The 26,965-nt window shown below is 47.5% G+C and overlaps 1 protein-coding gene across 5 annotated transcripts in view; it reads left to right on the forward strand.

Moving 5' to 3' along the window:
• Positions 1–26,965, forward strand: part of SLC36A1 (solute carrier family 36 member 1) — a 286,699-nt gene that overhangs the window by 156,727 nt on the left and 103,007 nt on the right. Inside the window, exons 11-13 of one of the 5 annotated variants that reach the window (XR_005019423.1) lie at positions 4,835–5,503; positions 7,128–7,219; positions 7,903–8,414. The exons of 1 other annotated variant lie outside the window; for it this stretch is intronic. Coding sequence is in view for 3 of the 4 variants with exons in the window: in XM_036848431.1 (XP_036704326.1) it covers positions 4,155–4,279 (125 nt within the window). In the remaining variant the exon portion in view is untranslated. 3 more of the 5 variants (XM_036848431.1, XM_036848437.1, XM_036848439.1) reach the window with 3 other exon arrangements.

Below are 26,965 nucleotides of genomic sequence, written 5' to 3' on the forward strand. Positions count from 1 at the left end.
TCCACTGGCTCATGCTGGGTGTCTACCTGGATTGCCACCCCGCCCGCACCTACCAGATCCATCACAAGGTTGCCCAATCCAGGAGCGTCTCTTGGCCTCCCTCTCCACACCTCCCCATGAACTGCTGGGGCTTCTGTGCTCTTTGTGGAGCACAGATTGCTGTGTTCTGGTCTGACAGTGAGGTCAGGGCAGGATACCACTGTGTGGTCCTCCTCCCCTTTGCTGTACTTGTGAGGGGAGTGGGGCACAGGGGGCGGTTTGAACTTGAGATTAGACACTTGGATTCAAACCCAGCTCTGCCATCTTGCAGCTGTGTGACATTGGACAAGTTACTTAACCTCTCAGGGAAGTAGTTTCCTCATCTGCCAAATGGAGGTGGCAATGGAGGGTGGCCGAATGGGGTTCTTATCTTGCAGGGCTTGTCAGGATTAAATAAGGTAATGAATCAGTAAAACTAAGCAGTGTGCCTGAGGCGAAAAATGGTAGTTTTCTGGGTCAGTTTGGTGTCTAATTCATCTATGAATTTCCAATAGGTCTTCATATAGTGCTAATGAAATCTGGTAGGTGCAGAGGAGGGATAGATGTGAAATTGTTTTGCGAGTGCCAGAATGCCACAGGTGTAGAGGGTAGGACATGATTACGGATGCAGAAACTGAGGCCTGGAGAAATTTCCTGGCCTGCTCAGGGGTCCACCGCCCTCTCTTCCTCGCTTGCTCGGGTGCTCGGGTCCTGCTGGGTCACCTGCAGGCCAGCAAGGCAGGGCCCCTCAGGGACAGGGGTCTGCTCTCTGCTGCCTGAATTCCAGAGGCAGCTCTGGCAGCCCCACCAGCCCCATCTCCCTCGGCAGCCACATTCCAGACATTCTGCCCAGGCGAGGAAGAGGCCAGCCCGAGGGAGGAAATCCGGAACCACTAGACAGGGGATGGCAAGGAGAGAGGTCTCCTGGGGACCAGGCTTGCTGGCGCTCTGGATTCCTCAGCACCGCAAGTGCTCCTCACAGGCCAGACCTCAGGCCGCCCAAGGCCCAAGGCTCCTTTGGGGTGCTAGGGGAGCTGCTCATGAGGAAAAAGACTAGCAGCACAGCGGTTTTCTAACTTAAGACTCTGCAGGCCTCATGGAGGGACAGGTTGTTAAAAAATGCACGTTCCAGGTCCCACCGCCCCCATTATGGAGGGGCCCAGCATTCTGCATTTTTAAATGAGCCTCCAAGAAGTTGCAAAATCAGGTTTGGGAGCCTCTGATTCCGTCCACTGTATAGATGAGAGACAAAGAAGATGCAGTCAACAGAGGGAAGAGAATGGCCCAAGGTTACCTAGCAACCAGGCTGTCCAAACGGGAGCCACTGCCCCTGATGGAAACAAGAGGGCCTCAGAGGCAAGATGCACAAGAGCAGGGAAATCCAGAAAGGAAGAGGAGCTGAGAACAGGGTGGCTCAAGGAAAAGTTAGAAAGATGGACAATAATTCCCCCTCTTTCCCCACCGCCATCCCTGTACCCCTGTCCCTCACAGAGGCTGCTAACAATCCCAGGTCAGTGGTACACCGAGCCCCATCTGCTCACACTCTGCCTGTGGACAACCACGCCCCCCCCCCACCCCATCTCCTCTCTCCTCATGCATTTCCTTCTCATGTCACCATGTGCAAGAGAGTAAGACATCCTGGGCTCAAGTCCCAACTCAGTCACTACCATGCTGTGTGGTCTTAGGCAAATTCCTGACCTTCTCTGACTCTTAGCTTACTCATTTGTACAATGATGGGACTAGACCAGCTTTGCTCAAAGTGCAGTTCATGGATCAGCTCCACAGAAGCACAGAAACTTTGCTAAAATGCAGATTCTCAGACTTCCAACCAGATAAAATGAGTGAAAGTGTTGCATTTACACAAATAATACATGGTATATTTTCCTTCTAAAATAATAGAATGTTACATTTAAGGCTAAAGCCCTCTTTGCCGCCACCACCAATACCTTCTCCAAAGGCAAACAGTATAATCATTTAGGTGTGTAACGTTTCGAGATACTTACATTGACACATAAATATACCAGTAGGGGAACTTCCCTGGTGGCGCAGTGGTTAAGAATCTGCCTGCCAATGCAGGGGACACAGATTCGAGCCCTGGTCTGGGAAGATCCCACATGCCACGGAGTAACTAAGCCCTTGCGCCACAACTACTGAGCCTGCGCTCTAGAGCCCGCGAGCCAAACTACTGAACCTGCGTACCACTACTACTGAAGCCCACATGCCTAGAGCCCGTGCTCTGCAACAAGAGAAGCCACCGCAACGAGAAGCCCGCGCACTGCAACAAAGAGTAGCCCCTGCTCGCCGCAACTAGAGAAAGCCCACGCGCACAGCAACGAAGACCCAATGCAGCCTAAAATAATTAATTAATTAAAAAAAAAACATATATATATATACATACATACCAGTAGGAAATATATAGCATTTGGGTATTTTGCTTGTTTCAAGGGGGTGGGAATGGGGGTTGTTAAAGCAGCATGTTGTGTGTCCTTCTGCAACTTTTTTAGTCAGTGGTGTGTATTGGGGTCTTTTCGTGGAGTACACATAGCTCCACCTCACGCTTGGAGCTCATTCTGGGGCTCACTCAAGTTTGAGAACCTCTGAGCTAGATGAATTCTGACATCACATCTTATGAGTCTAATTTTAGCATAAGGTAGGGGCAGGGAGAGCAGGATATTTCCAGCCATGAGGGAAGGTCCAGCCTAATTAGAGTGTCCTTGGCCCTTGGAGCTGGACTCCATTGCTCAGATATCCCGTATCAAGGGTGTGGTACCCTGGGATCCAGCTAGGGTCCCCTACTTCCCTTCCCTTAGCGCTCTCAGGGCCACTCCCTCCCTCCCTTGCCAGTCCCTGGTCATCCTGATGTCATCTGTGCTGGCAAGGCTGACTCAGGCTCTCCCTGCCACCCGGAAGGCAGCTCCCCATGGCTCTTGATGGAGGCTAACTGGTTTGACTTGGTGAAGCAGCCCAGGGTTTCCCAATACCTCCTCGCTGGGGACCTTCTAGCACATGCCATCTGGCTCAGTGGGGGACCCAGGAGCTGTCTGGGTCTGGAGTAGTGATGTTCTCCTCACTGTCCTCAAGATTCTGCCACAGCTGTGGGACCATGAAGAAGCCCTATCCTTCTCAGGGCTTCCCTGTCCCCATCTGTCCATAAGGTTGTACTCATTAATCTCTATGCCTGGCAAGAGCATCTAGCAAGAAAAATTATGCAAGATTTGTTGAATGAATAATAGTTGAAAAGCCCCTTCCAACTCCCAAGGAGTGCAGATTCCAGCCAACCAGTGTGAACAAAATGCATAGCGTGTGCATAGCCCTAGACTGAGAACTGAGGGGGATGGAACCCTGAAAGACATCGTCCTTGCCCTCGAGTTGCAGACAGCCCAGCTGGGGGTCTAGTCATCGAGTCAATCAGTATTTCCCTGGAGTCTAGCATGGGGAGGAATGGAGCCAGGTCGGGGCAGTCATGGAAGGACAAGGGGTCGGCTCACAAGTGATCAGGGAAGAGTGTGGGTTAGGAGACGGGCAAATGGAGATTGTGGTCACACAGACTAAGGGTCCTGCAAAGAGGTCAGAGGAGAAATCATTCAGAGGGAAAATGAGGTACGTGGAGAGTGAAAGCAGGAGATAGGGAGAGTATGACACATGACAGACTTGATAAATATTTGCAATAAACAGATTGTTATAGATACCAAATTGTGTTAAATGGATAAATATAAATATATGAGTATATTAAATAGATGACAGAAATAAGCAGATGAAAGTAAGTTAGTAATGCATGGTTGGATGGACACGTGGATTGATGGAAACACGGATGGATGGGTGGATGGATGGATGGATGACGGACAAATGGATGAGCAAGCAGAGAGACAGACAGATAATCTTAGTCTAGGCTCACCGGATGTAGGGTCCAATGTCCAAGTTTGGATTTGGGCCCTTCTGCTTACTGGCTCTTATTGGCCACGTGACCATGAGAGTTTTGTGTTGACAACAGGGATTATCAGTCCAACCTGTCACCTTCCCCAGGAAATTATAAGAATTGCCTCAAATAGTAGATGAGAGGGAGAACTGCATAAAGCTGCATGTAAGTGTCAGGGGATTGTGGTTATAAGCAAATCTAAAGGATTTCTCGGTCCTAGATACACAAAGAGGACAATGCAGAACTGGCACATTGAGAGACTGGTGGAGGAATAGATGCAGGAGCTGTAATGTATATTACACAGCTGTAGGACCTACTCTATCACGTATCTGTGGAGCCAACTAAGGGCCTGATGTTTGGGGACTGCTTGAGGTCAGTGTCTGGCTTTACTCACTTTGTCTCACCATCCAAAGCATGCCACTCCTCCCGAACAGAGCACCTTCTGCGGTGACGCTCAACTCTGCTTCCCGATCAGCTCTGTGCTTTGTGACCACCTAGAGGGGTGTGATAGGGAGGGCGGGAGGGAGGGAGATGCAAGAGGGAAGAGATATGGGAACATATGTATATGTATAACTGATTCACTCTGTTATAAAGCAGAAACTAACACACCATTGTAAAGCAATTATACTCCAATAAAGATGTTAAAAAAATAATATATAAATAAATAAAAATTTTAAAAGAACTCTGCTTCCCTCTTCAGAATCACCTGGATTACTCAGCCTCAGGGTCAGTATCCAGAGCCCACCAATATCAGAATCACTTGGATGCCCACTGACAAGTACAGATTCTGGGGTCCCACTTCCATCCTCTACATCAGTGTCCTTTGATGTGCCCGGTGAGGATACCGGCTTGGTGCCTTGCACACAATGATTCTTCAATAAACATCTGTTCATTTTGCAGCTGTTGCTGTTTGCCCAGGTTCACTGGTTGATGTTGAGGATTGAGACTTGAACCCAGCTCTCCTGCTGCCTATTCCAGCCCCCCTGCCAGTGTCTCCTGCAAGGAAGTGGCCCAAATGACCTCTCCATGGCCCTAGGCTCTGAGATTGCGGACTCCTCAGCAGCTCTGAGACACAAGCCTCTCCAACTGCCCGAGGATTTTGAACTAAGCCCTCTGGCTTTCACCAGGCTGCTGCTGGGACCCTTGAAAACCCAGGGATAAGGGAGGCCTGATGGAGATAAGAGGTTCTTGCTTCTCCTGCCATCTGCCTGCTGCCCAGATGGGAGCCACGCTAATGTGCTGCTGAAGTCCCAGGCAAGGAGCCACGGGGACGTTGCAGCGGAGGTAGAGCTGCTAATTACCCACAGAAATCCCAAGTTGTTGAGAGCGGTTGTTCTCAGCCCTTGCTGCCTCCTGGAATCACCTGTGGAACTTTACAAAATATTATGTGGGCCCACCCCAGGGATTCTGAATGTCTGCAAGCCTGGGCGTCGGACTGTTAAGTCTCAGTAGGTGATGCCAATGTGGAGCCAAGGCTGGGAAGCAATGGCTAGAGGTATCCCTCACCCAGGGACTTGCTGTGTTTTCCAGCTGGAGTGCTAAGCATTGAATCCCCATTTTCCAGATGCAGTAAGTGAGACTCAGAAACGTCAGGCAACGTGCCCCAGAGCGCATAGCGTGTTCCTTAAAAGCCACAGAAATCAACCTTGCCTAACTTACGCAGAAGGGGGATTTAATGCACAGTTATGAGCGACACAAAATGAGAGTGTAGGGTTCACAGTTAGACCTCCCAAAAGACAGGAGCCAGGGGTGGATGGGCAACCCACTCAGGCCGTCGCCACCAGAAGGATGCCCCTCCTCTCCGTGAGCTGGTCTTCTCAAGATCCAGATTGCTGCCGGTGGGTTGGGCTGGCTGAGCTTGGGTCCCTTGCAGGGCTGGGATGAGGGTGAGGCTGATCCTGCACTTGTGTGACCCTGAGAGTGAGTGCCTCCTTAAATTTTGCACCCGGGGGGCCTTAGACACCTGACTCCCCTCACCCTAGTGCTGGTCCTACACCTTGGCCCAGGGAGGAGGGTACCTGGAGTGACAGCCCGCTAAGACTGCATCACATAGCCCCTGGATGCCTCCCCAAGGGATAACTGTGGCGCTGTTACCAAAAGGAGAGGAATGGACGCTGAGTGGGTGAAAATACAGGTGCCCACTCCCAGGTTTAAGAGCAGAGCAATTAAAAATATGACTCCGGAGTTGGATGAATCTAGATTTAAACCCAGGGTCTCTCCTTAATATCTACCTGACCTCGGACAAATCAGCCTACTTCTCTGACTGAGCCTTAGTGCAAGAGGATGCTAATAATGGTACCATCTGTTGACCTCTGTCTTCTGGCTCTTCATTCCATGCTCTTGCCCCTATATTTGTTCTCAAATTTTCCAGTGGGGGCACCTAACTGCAAAGGAGAGAGGGCTTGGGCCCCTGAGGGCATGGGGGCAGAGTCTGAAATCACTCACAGCAAGCACATCTTTCCTTTGAGACACACATCAGCCAGACTGCCAGGAAGTCCCCTTTGGGCACATACCCCAGGAAAGTGAGTGCTTATGTCCACAAGGAGACACACACAGGGATGGTCATAGCGATGTCATTCATAGAATCCAAAAACTGGAGACAAGCCAAATGTCCATTAACAGTAAAATCAGTAAACTAAGCAATAGTACATGAACACAAAAACTAGCAGACCACTGCTACACGTAGTAACGTGGATGAATCTCAGACAACACATTGAGAGAAGCAAGCCAGACCCCAAGTAGCATATGCTATATGACTCCATGTACATGAAGTTCAGGAACAGGCAAAACGAATTCACTGAGCTGTACTTATTAAGATAAGTGAACTTTATTGTATGTAATACCAATTTTTTAAAAATGTTTTAATTAAAAAAAAAGAAAAAACATGTAATTTTTGCAATCTATCCAAATATGTTTGCACTTTAACAATGATTTCCTCCAGAATGTTTCAGGAAAGTGGACTCTTCAGGAGTATAGGCCTTGTTTATCCAGTGGACTTCAGTTCCCTCTCCTTGGAGGCACACTCCCAAGTTAAGAAGCTTTCCCCCTCACTCCAGTTTGAATGATCTCCATAAACATCCAAAGCCGAGAGTCACAAACTAATGGTTCCTGAGCCACAATCACCCCTCCTCACATTCTGTTTAACCCACTCCAGGTTTTTTTCATTTTTATCAATGAGTTTTTTTAAATCCAGGCTTCTCCTGAAATGTTGGTTGATCTGAAAAATGGGCATGTCGGCAGCAAAGGACTGGAGCTCAGATGCTGCAGATTTTCGATGGGACACAGGTACGTGAGTTCCTCCAGTCCCTCCCGGCTGGCCTCTCTCATGCCCTAGGTCTCCCTGGCCTCTGCTAGCATCTGAGCGTGTGCCCTGCTAGCTCACCTTGGACTTGAACCGCCACTGCTCTCCTAGCCAACTCCTTCCCTGGCTTCTAGGTCCCTCCTCCAGAAAGCCCCCCCAGATAGGCCACCTAACCCTGTCCTCTCCCTTCTAGGTCAAGGGCAAGTAAACTATGGCTCATGGGCCAGTGCAGCCCATTGTACTGCCCGCAAGCTAAGAGTGGGTGTTAGATTTGTAAATAATTGAAAAAAATCAAATCAAGCATAATATTCTGTGATACGTGAAAATTAAAAGAAATTCAAATCTCAGTGTCCATACCTAGCTTTATGGGAACACAGCCATGCTCACTCATTTAGGTACCGTCTATGGCTGCTTTCATGATACAATGGCAGAGTTGAGGAGTTACGTCAGAGACAGTATGGCCCACAGAGCCTAAAATATCAATATTTACTGTCCAGCTCTTTGCAGAAAAAGTGTGCCAGCCTGTGCTCTAGGTCCCCCCAGTCCACGGGATTGTTGCTGTATCACCTTTACAGGCTGTGCTGTCTGGATAATGAGATAATTTGCCCTGTCTATACTCTTTAATGAGACAGTGTCATATGCCACCTTTGTACCACTCCTTCCACAGTCTTACCTCCGGTGGGGCAGATAGTTCTCTGCCTTAGGGATTGGGAGAGGAGGAACAGCCTGAAACCCCGGGAATGGATTTGGGAAGACTCTGAGGAGGACATCCAAGCTAAGACACCAAAGGAGACAAAGACCTGGATACCTACTTCCTCTTTTAATTGCCCATGCTTACAGGAACCCTAGAACCCTAAGTCTCGAGGCCTGGCAGGAACTTCTGAGAGCCTTTCATCCATCCATCCATCCATCCATCCACTCACCCAACACTGTTAGCTCCCCTGTATGTTTAGTACTGTGCTAGGTTAGACTGGAAACTAAAACTTGGTCTCTGCCCCAAGGAACATAGAGCTTAGTGGGTGAGACAGATGTCTGGAGACAAGATTATACTTCAATGTGAAAATCATTATAGAGAGATGTGAGCACACAGCTGAAAGAGTTGCTAACTCTAATTCTTTAATTTTGCAATTGAAGAAAAGGAGGTTAACCAGTGAGGCTATGAAACTTGCCCAAGGTCCCACTGCAAGTTAGTGATGGACGTGGAACTAGAATCCTTTCCCAACTCCCACTTCTTTGCACTTTGCTCTCCCCATTCCTTCCTCCTGCCGTTCACTTAACACGTATTGTGGAGCCCCTACCAGTTGCCAATCACTGCTCTAGGTGCTGGGCCTGCAGTAAGTGAGTGAGATAGACACGTTTCCTGCCTGCCAGGAGCTTCCACTGCAAGAGAAGACAGAATTAACACATTAGCAAATCAATCAATTGGATGATGGGAGCTAACTGTGAGCGCTCAAGAAAATAAAGCAGAGGAAGGGCCAGAGTGGCTCGGCATCACGCCGGTGGGGTGGCCGGCAAAGGCCGCTCTGAACAGATGACCCCTGAGGGGACCCAGAGTGATGAGAAGCCAGCCACACAGGTCAGAGAGGAACATTCCAGGCGGAAGGAAAAGCAGCAGCCAGGCCTTGTTTTGTGCTTCCTCCAAGACTCAACTCCTTCCTCCACTCTGAACAGGAGAACCGTACGCTAGAAGGTAGCTTGAGACTATTTATTGCTTGGGGTTTTGCTCTGGTTTTTGCTTGTTTGGTGCGATTTGCTGCGCTAGCTGGAAGCGCCAGGAGAGGAGGTGTCGGGGGGCGGGGGGGGAGTTGCCGTGAATTGAAGGGGAAGGTGGTTGGGAGGAAATTCTGATGGAGATGTGGAAAGCGAGAGGGTTTCTCTCTGCGTACTCAACTGACAGTAAATGAGACCCTGCAAGATGCCCGACGGTTCCCAAAAGGTAACAAAACCTCCGTCTCAGCCCCGTCATTGCGGCACTTAATTCTTTAAAGGGTTATCCCTGAGACTGGGGGAGGGGAGGGAGCCCAACCTGGGAGTTCTGGCAGCCACACAACCTCCTGGGAGACCTGGGGACCCCAACTGCCTCAGCAACAACTGGGTCGGGAGCCAGGAAGCCAGGGTTGTAGCCCTATCTCTGCCCCAAGTGACCGTGTGAACTTGCGTGGGTATCCTGCCCTCTCTGGGCCTCAGGTGTCTCATCTGTGCAATTAACGAGGATGTGGTAAGAAGCATAGTTTCAAATTTTGCTTCAAGGAGCCCTCGGGTCCCAAAGAGAGGTTTTTAGGGCTGCCTTGGGGGCAGGGGCAGCAGAAGATAGGACGGATAGAAGTGGGGCCCTCACTCTTTTCAACCAGAACCGCCTACTTTAATCTGTTTCACACTCTGGGTTTCCTCATGAGGAAGTATGTGTAGTAATAATGAAAATAAACACTGAACCCTCCCACGATGTTGGTTGATTACGTGTGCTAATGTGTGCAAAGTGCTTACTGCAGTTACCCTGCATGGTATTTGTATCATGAGCATATATATTTTATAGATGAGGAAACGGAGACTCTGGGCTGTTAAGTACCGTCTAGGATCTGAGCTAGGAGGCAAAGGCTTGTGGTCAGGCCCCTTTTAACCGGCCCCCGATTCAGAGTACAGGTGTTTTGTATTAAACTAATAGGCTCTTGAGTTGAGGACTCTGCTTCTTACTAACAGGCCTTGAGTACCCTGAGGGTTGTTGAAAGAGGTAACGCACCTGAGATGCTTCACGTGGAACTTGGCTTATGGTAAAGGCTCGATAATCGTTAGCTACTATCGTGGTTATTAGTGTTTTAATTTCATGTGAAGACTGATTCCACTTCTAAAACATGTTTGGAAAGGACTGGAGTAAATGACCCCTAAAGATCTTCCAGCCCTGGCAGTCTCCTTCTCCAAGAGAGGGATGCAGCTGTGGGTGAGAGCACCCAGCTGCCTGGGGGGTCGGGGGAGATGCTGGCTGGTAAAGAGGCGTTCGTTAGTTTTTACAAAATGAGAAGAAGAAGGATAAGCCAGTGAGATTTTCAGAAATTTTACTTTATTTCATTTAAAGGACTGTACTTGAATCAGAGATGAAAACCTATCTAAGAACAAAAACGCCTGGTGATTGTTGAGCACTGGCTGTGTCCTGGACATTTTACACAAATGTTCTTGTTTAATCCTCACCACGCCCCCCCATATAATTGAGAAAGTTGAGGCTTAGCACAGTCAACTAATTTCTCTGCGGTCCCACAGCTGAAAAGTGGCAGAGCTGAGACACGCTGAGGCCCTTGGGACACAGAGCTCTGCCCTCTTAACCAATATGCCATCAGTCCTAGGGCCGACTTTTATGTTCAATGGCTTTATTGAGATGCAATTTACATGCCATAAAATTCACCCATTTAAAGTGTACCAATCAATGGCTTTTTGTTTATTTACAGCGTTATGCAACGATTGCCCTAATATAATTTGAGAACCTTTTCATCACCCCCACCCCCAAATTTCATACCCATTAGTAGTCACTCCCCAATCCCCATACCTCACCTCCAGCCCCTGCCAACCTCTAATCTATTTTCTGCCTCTATAGATTTGCCTAATCCGGACATTTCAAATAAATGGAATCATATGTGTTCTTTTGTTCCTGGCTTCTTTCACTGAGCATAATGGTTTTGAGGTTCATTCATGTGGTAGCATGTATTAGTACTTCATTCCTTTCTGTGGCTAAATAAAATTCCATTGTATGGGTGTACCCCACTTTGTTTATCCCTTCACCAGTTGATGGACATTTGGGCTTTTTCTACTTTTTTTTAGGAATTAGGAATAATGCTGCTATGCACATATGTATATGGGGTGGGGTTTTCTTTTTTGACATATGTTTTCATTTCTCTTGGGTAGAATGGCTGGATCATATGGTAACTCTATCCTTAGCATTTTGCAGAACTGCCAAACTGTTTCCCAAAGCGGCCATTTTGCATTCCCACCAGCAGTGTATAAAGTTTCCAGTTTCTCTACATCCTTGCCAACACTTGCTATTATTTGCCTTCTTGATTATAGCCAACCTAGTAGGTGTGAAATGGTATCGCCCTGGAGTTTTGATTTGCATTTCCCTAATGACTAAGGATGTTGAGCACCTTTTCATATGCCTATTGACCATTTGTGTATCTTTTTTGGAGAAATGTCTATTCAAATCCTTTACCCATTTTAGAATTAGGTTGTTTGTCTTTATGTTGTTGAGTTGTAAGAGTTCTTTATATATTCTGGATAAAAGTCCCTTATTGGATATACAATTTACAAATATTTTTTTCCCATTTTGTGAGTTGTCCTTTCACTTGTTTGATGGTGTCATTTAAAACACAAAAGTTTTAAATTTTGATCTCCAATTTATCAGTTTTTTTCTTTTATTGCTTATGCTTTAGGTGTTATATCTAGTAAATCATTGCCTAATCCAGAGTTGCAAAGATTCACACCTGTATTTTCTAAGAGTTTATAGCGCTTTAATTTAGGTCTATGGTCCATGTTGAGCTGTTTCCTATATGATGATATATAAGGTTCCAGATTCATTCTTTTGCGTTGTGTATCCAATTATACCAGCACCATTTGCTGAAAAGACTATTATGTCCATATTGAATTGTCTCAGTGCCCTTATCAAAATCAGTTGACCATAAATGTAAGGGTTTATCTCTGGGCTCTCAGTTTTCTTCCATTGACCTATATGCCTGTCCTTCTGCCTGTACCACATAGTCTTGATTACTATGGTTTTGTAGTAAGTTTTGAAATGGAGAAGTATGAGTCCTTCAACTTTGCTCTTCTTTTTCAAGATTGTTTTGGCTTTTCTGAGTCCCTGGCATTTCCATATAAATTCTGGAATTAGTTTGTCAAATTCTACCCAAAAAAGGTCTCATTTTTAGAAGTGTTCTTTCTTTTATGAAATAAAGTGATAGAAGACAGTAATTTTTAAAGACCTTATTTAGCCAAAAATAAAAAAAAAGAAAAGAAAAGAAATCCTGTACTGGGCCCGCAAAATTGTGGGGAATTTTATCAATCTGTGAGATCCAAAAGTGACTTGGAAAGTTCTGGAGAGTGGATCAGATTTAGAGGTAGGGCAGAGAGTGTGCACTCCTGGGGAGGAAAATGGAAGACAGAGAGGGCATCAAGTGGGGCCTTGGTGTAACAGGTACGTCTTAGAGTGTCTGAAGGGCTGAGAGGTGGGATCTGGAAGACCCTGTTTGCAGGAAAGGCCCAAGAGACTCCTGGGAAAAAAGTCACCCTCCACTAGGGGAACCAGATCTTGGCCCCAAGAAGGCACCAGTGTCAAGATGAGGGAAAGCAGTGATGCGGGGGTACTGCCCAATGTCTGATGTTCAGAAGTAGCTAATATTGACTGAGTACTTACCCTGAACTAAGCACTTTAAATGAATCTCATTTAATGCTCACCACAATCTTGTCAGTTTATGTCACATTGCTTAATTGCCTAACACAGCACTGTCCAATAGAAATACCATGTGAGGGCTTCCCGGGTGGCACAGTGGTTAAGAATCCGCCTGCCAATGCAGGGAACACGGGTTCGAGCCGTGATCTGGGAAGATCCCACATGCCGTGGAGCGACTAAGCCCATGCGCCACAACTACTGAGCCTGCGCTCTAGAGCCCGCGAGCCACAACTACTGAGCCCGCGTGCCACAACTACTGAAGCCCGCGCACCTAGAGCCCGTGCTCCGCAACCAGAGAAACCACCACAATGAGAAGCCCGCGCACCACAACGAAGAATAGCCCCCCCTCGCCACAACTAGAGAAAGTCCACGAACACCAACGAAGACCTGAGGCAGCCCAAAAGTAAATAAATAAAATTTGTTTTTAAAAAAAGAGAAATACCATGTGAGCTGCATATGTGATGTAAAATTTCCAGGAGCCACATTAAAAAGGTAAAAAGAAGCAGATGAAGTTCATTTTGGTAATATACTTTTATTTAACTCAATATATCACAAATGCTATCCTCTCCAACATTAATCAACATTTAAACATTTACTAGTGGGATATTTTTCCATTCTTTTTTTCCTTACTAACACTTTAAAATCCAATGTGTTCTTATAGCTGTCCAGCACATCTTGATTCAAATGCTAAATTTTCATCAGCACTGTTTGAGCTGTGTTTAGATTTCACAAAATTTACATTTGAAAAAGTAGCTTCACATTCCTGAGTTATATCAAACATACTTAAAAGTGAACCAAGTATGTGCTTTTAAGTTTAAATTAATAAAAAGTAAATAAAATTTAAAATTCAGTTCCTTAATCTTAGTAAGCAGATTTCAAGTGCTCTACGGCCATGGATGGTTAGTGGCTATTGTGTTGGACACACAGGCCAACACTCCTGTCACACTGTCATGAGGGCAGTGACAGAGTCAGCTTGTTGACCACTGCATCACTTGCATTGAGTGGGCACATAGTAGGCATTCAATAAACATTTATTGAAGAATGCGTGCATGGATGCATCGACAAGCAAATTGAGCTACTGGACAAATGAAATAAGTAGTAAACAGACAACTAAACTAGGCCAAATGCCTACCGCTAATAAGTGGCAAGAAGAGAGAATTCAAAGCCAGGTCTGACTCATTCCAAAATCTATTGGCTACAAAAAACATATGTGGGTATAGGAAAAAAAGACGGAAGCCTGGCCATCAAGCCAAGGACCATCAGGGTGTCCGCAGTGCCCTGCCAGCCCTCTGTAGGATCCCTCTTGCCCACCTACCCTCCCTTACCTGCTGTGCCACCTTCCCCCTGGCCAAGTTCCAGGGATGCTCCAGGATCCCTGAGGATGAAAGGCTGGTAGGAGCAGGTGACGCCATGGACGTGATGACAGCCGGCTGCACAAAGCACAAGAGCAAAACCCTGGGCACAGGAAATGGGCACCAGCTGCGCCGACTGAGCCCTCATTTGTCTTGAAATCTGCAAGACTGACCTCATATCTGGTCACAAGTCCTGGGGCTGGCCCAAAACAGGAATGAGAAGCCAAGAGAAGACTTTAGTTTCAGTCACAGGACTTCAGAGCTGGAAAGGGTTGGAGGGATCGCCTCAACCAAAACATTCATCTGATCGATCAGGGGACTGAGGTCTAAGGAAGGCAAGGTCCCACGGACGGTTACACAATGGTCTCTTTAAAAGGAAAGGTCACATCTTAGTTTTTCTATTGCTGATGATAATACTACTTTTTTCTAAAACGCTACGAGGTTCGGGTTCTCTTCCAGCCCCTGTTAATCATTCTGCTACCCCCTTAATGCTGGACCCCAGTGTCCTTAGGGGAGTAGCCACATTGCCGGGCATTTCAGCTGGTTCTGCCTTGAGCTTTTGCTGACCATTCTCTCTGCCTGAAATACCTTTCCTCCCTTGCTCTTTTCTACTCCACCCCTCAGTCTCAGCCTGGCTAGCTAGATAGCTACCCTTCAAGGCCAGCGTCAAATATCACTGTTTCAATGAAGTTTCCCCCTATGCCATTGAACTTGTGCACCTTTTCTCTCATGAGGGTCTCCATGGTAGCTATTGGACAATGGAGAAAACCAGGGGGCTTCAGGGAACCATGGGAGGGGCCCCATGGCTGAGACCCAAGGTTGAGGGGAGATTGTGGAAATTAAGATTGGAAAGAGAGGTTGGGACCAGATGGGAGAATGGGGCAGGTTGTAAACAGTCGAGAAGTGAGGAAATGGAGGCCCTGATGTGTCTGCGTGGAATGGAAGCCAGGAGATCTGATCCTATAACAGGGACATTTCTCTGGGGATCTCATTTGATCCCATTTTCACAAGGAGATGGAAAACAACATCATTGAAGACATGATCCCTGGCTCCCAGAGCTTCTAATCCAATAAAGGGGAATCATTCATTCAACAAGTGCTCACTGAGAATTTTACCTTGTCCCAGGCACTGTCATAGACACTGAGGATACAAGCAGGTCTGCGTGTGTGCGTGTGTGTGTTTGTTTGCAGAGGGGAAAGGGTAGGCATATTGCTCTAATTCTTTCAATGTGCTAAGCACTGTTCTATATGTTAGGGATACAGCTGTGCAGAGGACAAGTGTGTTCCTGCCTCAGGAAGTTCCTGTTCTGGTGAGAGAAGACAGACATTCAGTAAGTCATGACAAGTTTGACAGGTGCAGTGCATTTTGTGAAAGGAGAGTAAGAAGCTCTAGGGGAACATGCGGCAGGGCAGCCTGTCTCGATCCGGTGCCTCCATGACGAGACGACATTTCATCCACTCCTCAAAGATGAAATACAAAGAATTCCAAGATGAAAGGTGAAACGCGAAGTGCAGGTGCTTTGGGAGCATGGCAGGAGGGCACTAGACGTTGACAGGGTTGAAAGGAAGGCCTTAGAGGAAGTGACATCTAACGTCACCTGCATAGATATATGATTATAGATGGGAATAGATCCAAAGAACAAGGAGAACCTATAACAGAGGGTCTGAACTTTCCTGAGGAAGGTTACTTGATCTAAAACCTGAAACCTAAGTGGAAGTTAACTGGTAAGAAGTGGAAGACAACAAGTGTTCTCAGCAAAGGAATGAACATGTGCAAAGGCCCTGGGGTGGGGAGTATGATTCTCTGAGAACCACTTTCCTCTCTGAGCCCTTTGATGAGGCTCTGCAGTTTCAAACCATCCGTTAGAGCAGAGAGCTGGTGCTGGAGAACGTCCTGTGTGCTTGCTGTTCTCTGTCAGTGGGGCGTTCAGGGCACTGAGACGCATCTCCCTGGGGCCTAATCCTGAACTAAGAGCGTCTGAAGGAACTTTAAAGATCATTGAATTTAGCATCATCAACCCCTCCCCCTTTCCTGAAAGAGAACTGAGACTCAGAGAAAGCAAGGGACTTATCAAGGTCACAGATGGTCATGCTAATCAGTCAGCACGAGGTAGAGACAATTATTGGTTTCACGTGACAAAGAAGGAAACTGAGGCTCGTGGAGGGGATCTTGACTGGGGTCACCCAGCTAGACATCCCCAGAGTAGCTGACCCCAGAGCCTCTACTCCTATCCAGTGGAACACTTAGGCAGAACTTGGCCAGAACCCAGGTTCTCTGACATTCAGCTTCATGCTTCTTGCTTCTAGAATAGAAATTCAGCCTGGTGTACCCCTTCTGGGAGGCCTCCACATCCCTGAACCAGGAGCGACCAACTTCAGGTGCACCCTTAATAGTGTGGAGCGACAAGCAAGAGTCCAAATGCAAGGCCCCATGGCTCCAGCCCACCTGCCTTCCCTTCTTACCTGTTCCCTCCGAACAAGGAAGATGCTTACACCTCCCAGCCCAAGGTCCACCCACACCACCCTAACTCCTGCCCAGCAAACAGCACCAACGTGGCCCCTGCTTAGATCTCCCTAGGGATGCACTGCCAGCCCTTGGAGGAAGGCACCTGGCAGAGGCCTGACGCAGAGGGAACTGGGCGGGAGGGGTCACAGGCTTGGGGTGAGCCATCCCCTTGGCCCCGCAGACTCTTGGCCCCAAGCGAAGAATGCCACTGGACGAGGGGCAGGGCAGGGTCCCGTAGCTCCAGCGTGAGGGGTATCCTAACTGCAAATGATCCTGGGGTTACTGCTAGGTCCCCCTCCCTGCCCCATTAGCCGGCTTTCCAGCAGGACTGATTGGTACCCACGCCTTGTACTCCCTGTGAGCACACAGCCCACACCCTTACCTCCTCCTGGGCCCTTACCTAATAATGACCCCCAACCCCCGCCAAGATCACCCCATCCCCACCTTGGGTTGTGCCCTGACTTGAGCAAACCACAGGCCTGTGTACTGTGCTAAGGCAGGATGAGTCAGGGGCAGAAGTCGAGGTGCTGAGAGCCCTGGGGAGCGGCTGTGAGCAGGCAAGAGGAAGCTCTGCGGCCCGAGAGGAGTGAATCAGGCAGGAGTGGCTCGGATCTTGGTTTCCAGCCTCTACTCAGCAAATACCTGTAGCAGCCAGGGAGGTGGGGGGGGATGGAGAACCAAGCACCCCTGGTGTTGGGTCAGGCAGCATTGAAGAAGTCTGTTTTTTCCAGGAAAATATGTAGATGTCATCTCTCGAGTTGCTGCAGTATGCTTATGGGGGAATGAGAAGGCTCTGTGTGTGTGTTCATGTGTGTACATGTGTGCATGTGTCTGCGTGTGATAGGTTCGTGTGTGTCTCTGGGCACACCTGTCTATACACCCATCTATGTGTTTGTGTCTCTGTGTGCAGTGTCTACGTCTGTGTGTGAACGTGTAGGTCACTCTGCACCTGTGCCAGTGTGTCTCTGTTGTGTGGATCTACATGTCTGTCTTTCCCTCTGTGACCTGTCTTAGTGCAGCAAGCAAGAGACCCCAAGCTTGGCTCCTGCCATATGATCCCACAACCGGTAATCTCAACCACCGCATTTGACTGTTAGCCCCTTGAGGACAGGCACCACTTCCTGTTTTTCTCACTGTTGTGGGAACATAATAGATACTCAATACCATTTGTTGAATTAATATCTCAGAGAGGCTCCCACCTGGCCCAGCTCCCTGAGAAGCTCCAGAAGTCCCAAACAGGGGGATGCGAGAGGGACTTCAGCCAGGTTGATCCCATTCCTAGCTCAGGACACAAGTGTCAGCTGACCTCTCCAACCCTCAGACTTTTGTCCATTGTCCCCTTCTGCCCTGGTCAAAAGTCATGAAACAAAGCTCTGAGCTCTGCTATAACCTTGCTGTGTGACCTTGAGTAAGTCTCTTTCCCTCTCTGGACCTCAGTTGCCCTGTTAAAAGAGCAAGTTGGACTTAACGGACATCAGAGGCCACATCCAGTCTCAGCATGGTGTGGTGTTTGTTTGTTTGTTTGTTTTTTGGCAGTGCCGCGCCCCCTGCAGTGGAAGCACGGAGTCTTAACCACTGGACGGCCAGGGAAGTCCAGCATGGTGTGGTTTTTACCTTCAACACCTTTGCTCAGTGACCCCTGTCTATCCTGACATTGGATTGATTTAATTGCCTCTCTCAGATCCTTCTCCCACTCCTTGTACAACTTCCCCTGATCCCAGCTCAGGCTGTGAACCGAGGTCCCAACCAAGTCCTGCTCTTTGAGTCTTCACGCTGTTGCTGTGTTCTCTGCTGTGAGTGCCCATTGGTAATCCCCAGGCATTATAATTAAGATCCCCTTTGCTAGAAGCCCACTGGTTGACATTTATAGGCTTGGGAAGGGAACATTTTGGGAAAATGGTGATGAAAAATGCAGTCCTCTACCACCTTGGCCTCTGGGCCTCTGGGGTTGGAAGCATTCTGTGAGTTGATTTTTCCAGGGAGAGTTGGGGTGGGGGGGGGCGAGGGGAAAGGTATTGCTGATTAACATGCTACAACCTTCATTTAAGTATTTCAGGTGGGAACCTTCCCTAGTTGTACAGTATTACTGCTTCCCTGCCTTCCCAAACAAGAGGCTAAACGTGACTTCATCTTTACTTGATGACTCAGGGCCATTATAAAACATTAATGATTGAATTGAGTGTTAATGCTGGAATGTCTTCAAGGGCTGGGAAGGTATGTTAGGCTATTTGCCCCTGCATTGCAAGAGCCAGGCTTTTCTTCTTTTTTTTTTAATTTGTTTTTGGCTGCGTTGGGTCATGGTTGCTGTGTGTGGGCTTTCTCTAGTTGCGGTGAGCAGGGGCTACTCTTCATTGCAGTGCACGGGCTTCTCATTGTGGTGGCTTCTCTTGTTGCAGAGCATGGTCTCTAAGTACACAGGCTCAGTAGTTGCAGCACATGGGCTCAGTAGTTGTGGTGTGTGGGCTTCAGTAGTTGTGGTGCATGGGCTGAGTAGTTGTGGCTTGCAGGCTCTAGAGCGCAGGCTCAGTAGTTGTGCCACACGGGCTTAGTTGCTCTGCGGCATGTGAGATCTTCCCGGACCAGGGCTCGAACCTGTGTCCCCTGCATTGGCAGGCTGATTCTTAACCACTGCACCACCAGGGAAGTTCCCAGGCTTTTCTTTTTCATATTTTTTCTTTGTTCATTGCAGAAGTATCAGCTGACACTTATTTTAGGGGACCTTCTCGCTCTATTTACAACAGTGAATCTGTTTGATAACTGCACATCTACGTTGTGTAGAAAATGAGAACATATATTGTCTAAGCAGGGGGCTCTCCTAAGAGTGAAATACATGGTAGAATTTATTGTGGCTACTCAGAAGCCGTTTTTTTCCAGCATGTATTAGCCATGTGAGCCTAAAAAGATATTTCTACAGCTCTGATCTATAAAATGGGATGAATAATAGTATCTGCCTTGTAAGGTTACTGCAACTAAATGTAAAGTTATATGCAATAAAAGCACTTTATACACTGCCTGGCAATAGTAGCTACTCAATAAGGGTTATTTGTTTTATTCTTAACTAGTATTCCTGTCTGAGTTTTGGGTCAGTGACATTGCTGGGTAGCTGCTTGAGTTCTGCATGACTAAGATGACTCGTTCCTATGCTTCAAGCTGCAAGTAACAGAAAATTCAACTAACAGTATCCTAAACAAATAGGTCTTTGTTTTTATTACAAGAAAAACACAGGTAGAGAGTTCTTGGCATTAGTTCAGTGGCTCAATTATGTCAGGACTGGTGTCATTGCAGTTCTTTTGGCCTCTGCCTCATGGTCACAATGCAGCTGCTGCAATTCCAGCCATCACATCCTCTTTCAAGTCAGGAAGAGGGAGATAGAGTGATGCTGGCTATGTCTGTTTTCCCTGTGTTTCCTTTCCCAGCAGATTTCTCCTTGTTTCATGGTCTAGAACTGGGTCACGTGACCACTGTCAGTACAAGGGATTCTGAAAAACATGAAACAGGGGTGTCATGATTAGCTTAGACCAAACATCACTCCTGGGACTTACCACGCCATCTCTCCCTGTTCCCAACCTCTATCCAGGGTTCTGTTAGTGAAGAAGAGGGAAAAATAGATATTGGGTCAGCAGCTAACATTGTTTATCCCAGTAACTATCATCATTCTTTTTTTGGTCTCAATTAGGAAATTTTGATTGAAAATGACAGAAACCAAAATTAGACTGGCTTAAGCAAAAATCAAGAAATGGATAGATAGAAAAATTAATAGAAAGAAAAAGGAAAGAAAGAAGGAAGGGAAATAATAAAAGAAATTAATTGACTCATTTTCCTGAGAAGCCCAGGAATAGTTTGGCTTTCGGTAAGTCTGGGGCCAAATGTGCAAACAGCATTAGCAGAAGACTGCCCTTCTCCACTTTCTGTGTTTTTTTTTTCTTTTGTATTTGCTTAATAATCAGGTAAATTCTCCTCACCTGATGGTGCCTGGGAGCTCCAAGCTCTCATTCACCCCACCTCTGGTCTAGCAGAAAAGAGAGTGAGTCATTTCTCCCTGTCACTACAAGCAGAAGTTCCAGGGTGAAAGTTGGTTGGCTGTGATTGGGTCACAGGCCCATTCCCGAGCCAATCATGGTGACCATAGGGAATTCAGGGCTCTGATTGGCAAGGCCATGTCTCAGCCCCAACCCTGGAGCAAAGGTTGGGTCATCTGCCCCAAAACCACTGGTTAAAATTGAAGGTTAGAGTCGACTGGACCCTTCATGAAAATCAGATGTGGAACCAGAGGAAGGGGGAATGAATGCAGAGCAGGCCTAAAGCTTTGCAGTTTTACCATAGACCTATGAATTAGGAAATGCAGGGATTCTTGTCCCATTTTGCAGCGGGCATAACTATCTGAGAGAGCCATTTAACTCACAGGTGATTAGGATGAATCCCAGTGCATCTGGCTTCCTGGTGTTTCCCCTACACCACCTCCTGAGCCGACTGACAACTGGTCAACCCAGCGATTGTCCAGAGCCATGGGACAATCTAGCCAGAGGGACCACCAAGAGAGACCACTGGTTGCATATTGTCCTTATAAAGCTTCTTTATCTCCATTGTCTTATTAGAGCTTCACACTATCCTGTGAGGAGGGCAGGACCAGAAATAGGTCCATTCTAGAGAAGAGAAGGAAGCTGAGGAGTGATAGTAACCGCTGTGATTTCTCCAGCACTTACTTTATGCCCGGCCCTACATTATCTTGTTCATTTCTCATCAATGCTATGAAGAAAGAACTATTAGCACCACCATTTTTCAGACAGGTAGCTCAGGGTCAGAAGAGTTAAACAACTTGCCCAGGGTCACACAGCTAATAAGAAGAGAAGCTGGGGCTTGAGGCAGGGGTCTGTTTACAAAACTGGGCTGTAAACAAAGGAACCTCCATCCAAACCGGGTTCTTAGTAAAAACACACCTGTATACTGCAATCTGAGGATTGGAGGGGTAGACATTTGGGGTGCCTGGAGCAACCTGGTAGAGGCAGGGATAAGTGTCAAGAAGGCAGCTCCAAGAAGCATCAACAAAGAGTCAGGCCCTTTTTCCTGCTTTCATGACACCTGGAATCATGCCCCCTCTGCTTTCCTTCTGCCTGCCCCCCCACCCCGACATGACCTATTCATGACACCTTCAGCCCCAAAGACTGTCACCAAACTCCAGAAATGAGCCCAGTGGCTTGGGAGTCTGGGAACCTGCATTTGAGTCTGTCCCTCACTCTCTAGGTGAACCTAAGAAAAGTCCCCCTCTCTGGGCCTCAGTTTCCCCATCTGCAAAAGGAGTTAGTTGGACTCAATCTCTAAAGCCACTTCTGGCTCCAGCTGGAATCACTATCTCAGGTTCCAAGATTTCTCCACCCCTTGAGGTAGCTTCAGATTTCTTGCCTGGGGGAAGAGCTAGGGCAAGTTGCTACAGTTCAGCTCTCTCACACAGCAGAGAGGCAGAGGGGCATGGCTCCTGGCCCAGCAGGAAGGCTTACCTAACCTCAGCAAGCTGAGCAAATCCCTGAGAACAAAAAGAGGGGAGGACCTGAAGAGGGAGGGGATTGAGTGAGTCTTTCCCTGCCTGGCTGAACCAACTTTAACCCCTTCCATGCCTCCCCAAGCAGCAGGAGGGCAAGCAGGGTTGCACAGCAGGGCATGCTTGGGCATCTAGGAATTGCTCTGCCTCCAAAGCCAACTTTCCATAAGGGAGGCCTCCCAGAGAGCAGCTGCAGCTGGAAATGCCATTTGTCCTTCACAGACCCAGACACAGGGCATCAGAGCTGGGAAGAGTCCCACACTATCATCTGCAAGTCAGGAGGCCAAGGCCCAGAGATGGGGAGGAACTTGCCCAAGATCACACAGCTTTAGACTCATAGGAAGGAGCTTGGAGTAGCACAATACCAGACACATAGATTAATCAAATTTGTGAACAGTAGGAACCTAGGCCTCCTTGTCTATACCATATTGCCTCTTGGGATTCTTGAATCAAAGAATTTCCATCCCCAAATTAGAAGCAGATTGTTGAGGCCTGTCCATAAATTCCTTACCTGAACTTGCAGTGACTAATTCTCCCAGGAGTATGGGATCAAACCCACTGTGGCTATTAAAAATTTAATACAAAGCCCCAGTGCCTTGGGGCTGTGCTTTCTTATTAGCCCTGGAACAGGGCGAAGCCTGCATAGTCAGGCTGAGCCAAGAATGCAAGGGTTGGAGTTTCTTCCCTGAGAAGCTCTCTGGGGCAGCCCTCTCCCCCCTCTGGAGGTATCTTGGGGGGACCTTCAGAAAAAGGAGTATATTTTTCCTGTACCAGCCCCAGTCATAGACAAAGTGGGGTGCTCCTTAGCCAAAAGAAGCCTGGATTAATACAGATCACCCCTTCCCCAAAGTACCCCTGCCCCTAACATTTCCCCCATACAGTTGAAATTCCACCCTTAGTATGAAACAGACTCCCGGATCTCTCAAAGGCCTCTGTGAATGTGTATGTGACGCACAGGGGAAGAAGGAAGTTGGGGGTCCAGGCTATTGGTGACTTTTAAGCAGTGGGCATATTTTTGAGCTGGGAAAGTAGCCAGATTGCATCAAAATTGGGAGCCTGGGACAGGAAGAGGGCTCTGGGTGATCTGTGTTTGGCAGTGGTTATGTGGCAGGGTTGCCTCGCCTGCTGGAATTGGTTAATCAAGGGACCGATAGGACTATGAGGTATCATGTGGCTTGTGAGCCCAGGAATGCCTTCTTGGCCCAGGCTCCCTGTGAAGTCGCTGGAAGATAGACGCTCCAGGGGCTATTTGTAACTATTATAAGTGCCATTCTGTGCCTGACATTGTGCTAGGCACCCCGGGTAAAGCAACAAAACCCACATGGTTCCTGCCCTCGAGGACAATGACAAGTGGGAAATACAAAGATCACTCTGTCATTTTAGATGTGCCTAAACCCCAATGAGGTGAGTTTGTCTCTGGCAAACTTGCATCCCGGAGGGATCACAGAGCTATGTTTATTATTCATCAGACATGTGTTAACTGTATCCCACATGCCTCTCCCTTTCTCACGAGCATATCCAGTCCATCAGTGAGCACTCCCAGCTCTACCTCCAAAACACACACCCCAAATTTGACCAGCCTCTCTGTCCTTGACCCAGATGTTGATGCTGCCTTTTTTTTTTTTTTTTTTTTTGGCCGTGTGCTTGTGGGATCTTAGTTCCCTGACCAGGGATTGAACCCGCGCCCCCTGCATTGGAAGTGTGGAGTCTTAACCACTGGACCACCAGGGAGTTCCGTTGTTGCTTCCTTTTATCCCCTAGATGGCCGTTCCCCCCCCTCCACTCTTGCCTCCCTGCTGTAGTCTGTTCTCAGAGGAGCAGTCAGAATGATTTGCTGTAAGGTGTAAGTCACTCTTCTCCCAAAATCCTCCACGGACATCCCATGGCCCTTAGCATGAAACGCATAGAGGTGCAGAGGCACCACGGCCCCTAGACAAAACCTTCATACTCTGTCTCCTACCTACTGGTCATCTTCCCTGCTTCTTCCTACTCCTAGAAGATGACACTTTGTTCCTTTCTCTGGGTCCCTGAAATTACTGCTCCTTCTTGGAATGTTCATCCCAGCTCAACTGGGAGTTGTCTAGGTCGCAACTCAAAAGTCACCACCTCAAAGAGGCCCTCCTTGACTACTTTTTTTTTTTTTTGACTACTTTAACTGAAGCCCACCCCCATCACTCATTCTCCATCACATTCTTTTATTTTTATTGTCACAGCACTTACAATAACTGAAGTTATCTTATTTATCTGTTTCTATGTTTATGGTCTGTCAATCTCTTCCCACTAGAACGTATGCCCCTTTAGGGCAGGATTTCTATCTTCTTTTTTCACCACTATCTACCTAACCCCTAGAACCCAGTACACAGTAAAGTCTCCAAAAATTTTTGTGGCCTCATTAGATGACTAGCACAGCGCTCAGACATGTGTTTTAGAGAGGAACATAGACCTTGACTCCATCTACCCATTTATCAGATGGGGAAATGGAGATTCAGAGAGAGACCAGGACTTGCCCAAAGTCATCCAATCATTCATATAAGCTGATACACAGATAAGAAGAGGTAGCCATGTGAGGATATGGGAAAACAGCTAGTGCAAAGGGCCTGAGGCAGGACCTGTACAGGAGAGGAAGTAGGAGTTGAATGTGGAGGAGAGACTTGTGAGGTGAGGTGGCCAGGCAAGCAGAAGCCAGGCCATGCATACGCAGCTTGGGTTTTATTCCCCCTGAAGCAGGGATGTGAATTACTCTGCCGACTTGGGTAGGATGCTCAGAGAGCATGGAATCTGAGCAACCAATCAGACCCCCGTGAGAAGCCCAGAGTAAAGGTGCTGGGGTTGAGCAAGTCCTGCCAAGTGTGTTTGCCAGGACATCAAAGGTGCTGTGGGCAGCGGTAGCCGCCCGTCTGAACTCCATTACTGCACGAGGAGCACCCAGAGCCTGGTTAGTGCAAGTGCAGCCCTCACTGTGCGATCACACCACCGCTGCCGGCTCACCGCATGCCAAATTGCTGCACACTTAGTTACTCCTGCCACAGGCTTTGGATCAATTAAGTGAGCAAAGAGGGTGGTTAACAAGGAGTAAACAACCCAAATACCCATAATTACGCTGAGGATTTGCTCTAATACATCTAAGCCAAGAGGTGGGAGTCGGAGCAGGAGGGAACATGGGGCCTCCTCTTTACTCTATTTGGTCTGCCCCACTGGAGTCTCTTCCACCCAGCCCACCCTGTCTCGTACCCTGATATGGCTGTCTGCTGATTTTTCTTCTTCTTCTTTTTTTTTTTTTTTTTTGGTGGAGGAGGGCATGCATGCTAGGTTCTAACCTTTAGGGTTATAGCAAACAAAGCAAAGCCCCTGTTCTCATCGAACTGACATTTCAGTCAGATAATCAACAGGTAAACAACTATAAACTGCACACATGTTCTGAAGAACATGGATGTGGTGTAAGGGGAATAACATCCAACTCCTGGGGGTTGGATGTTAGTTTGTGTAGTGTGTCCAGAGAAGACCTTTCTGATAAGGTGACATCCGAGCAGAGACCTAAAGGAAATCAGGGAGTCGGGCACGCAGTACCTGAGGGAAGAGCATTCCATGCAAAGGGCATGGCAGCTACGAGGGTCCTGAGACAGACTTGCAGGGCAGGGCAGCATGACTGGACCAGAGCAAGCCGTAGCTTAGGAGCAGCTACAGAGCGGGGTTGGGGCTGGTTCCAGGTAAGAATGGCATGTGCGAAGGCCTCAGGAGAGAGACAAGAGCTTTCTGTTTTTCAAAGTGTTTTACCTCATTTGATCCTTAGAACAAAGCTGTAAGGCTAAGAAGCGTCGATGTCTTTTTCCGTTTGACAGTTGAGGAGCTGAAGCTCTAGAATGTCTAACAGTTCAGCCGGGATCACACAGGAATATCCTGATTCAGGAGCTGAAATCTGTGGTCTGCACTATTTTTTTCAGGTCAGATCTGAAGCTCATTCCTTTGACACCGTGCCGTGGTAAGCTTCCAAAACAAGATCAGCTCTTAGGCAAGCCTCTGAATGAGTTACAAAGTTCCGAGCAGAGCCAGGTGAAGCCAAGTTGCCAGGCATGATATAGAATGCTCTGTGGTGAGTCTGTATAGAGACTTAACACACCCTGTACAAGTGTAGTAATTTAACCAGTGTGGCTGAAAAACTTAGCTCTCGTCTTTTGAAGAAACCTTTATAGAAACACTGTAAGTTAGAATCATGTTCGTGTCAGATCGTAACTTAGTATCTCTGGAATGAAATTCTTTTCAAATATACGTCCTTTGGAATTCCTCCAAGAAGCTTCCTGCAGAGTTCCAGGTAGAGAGAATAATCTAAAAGATAATATCAAGATTGTCATCCAGAAGACCAGACTCCCCCACAAGGGACACTTACACGGATTTTGTGAAAGTTTTCACAGAATTCTCTTCAGATCTGCCATGGTTTGGCATTTGTCTCCATGCCATTAATGTTCACTGAATTCCTGGTATTATTGTTGTTATCATTTTTATTATTCAGTTTTGATTTGTCACCTTATCAAGTGAAAGCAACTAGATGGATGGTCACCAAATTTAGTGGGAATGTTTGTGAGCATCTTGTGTAAAATATAAGCTGTGTAGGAAACAAAATTTATTTTGCAAGGCTCAGGTGGGGGGCATCTCAAAGAGTAGGGAAGTCATCTTAGACCCTGGATGGGTGGTTGATCAAGAGAGACAAGCCATAGCCCTGAGGAAGCTGTAGAAAGAGAAACACAAAGAGGGTTTTAAAATTTAACTCCCATATTGCAAGTCACAAGGGCAGACGCTCTGAATCACAGGCATTGATTTGGGATGGGGCTGGTTCTCACACAGGCCACACCATGTCACATGATCCAGGGATCTGTCTCTTAATAATGCTAATGATATTGGCAAGCAGCACTGGGAC

Source organism: Balaenoptera musculus, chromosome 3 (genome assembly GCF_009873245.2).
Source record: "Balaenoptera musculus isolate JJ_BM4_2016_0621 chromosome 3, mBalMus1.pri.v3, whole genome shotgun sequence".
In the NCBI taxonomy this organism is placed as follows: Eukaryota; Metazoa; Chordata; class Mammalia; order Artiodactyla; family Balaenopteridae; genus Balaenoptera; species Balaenoptera musculus.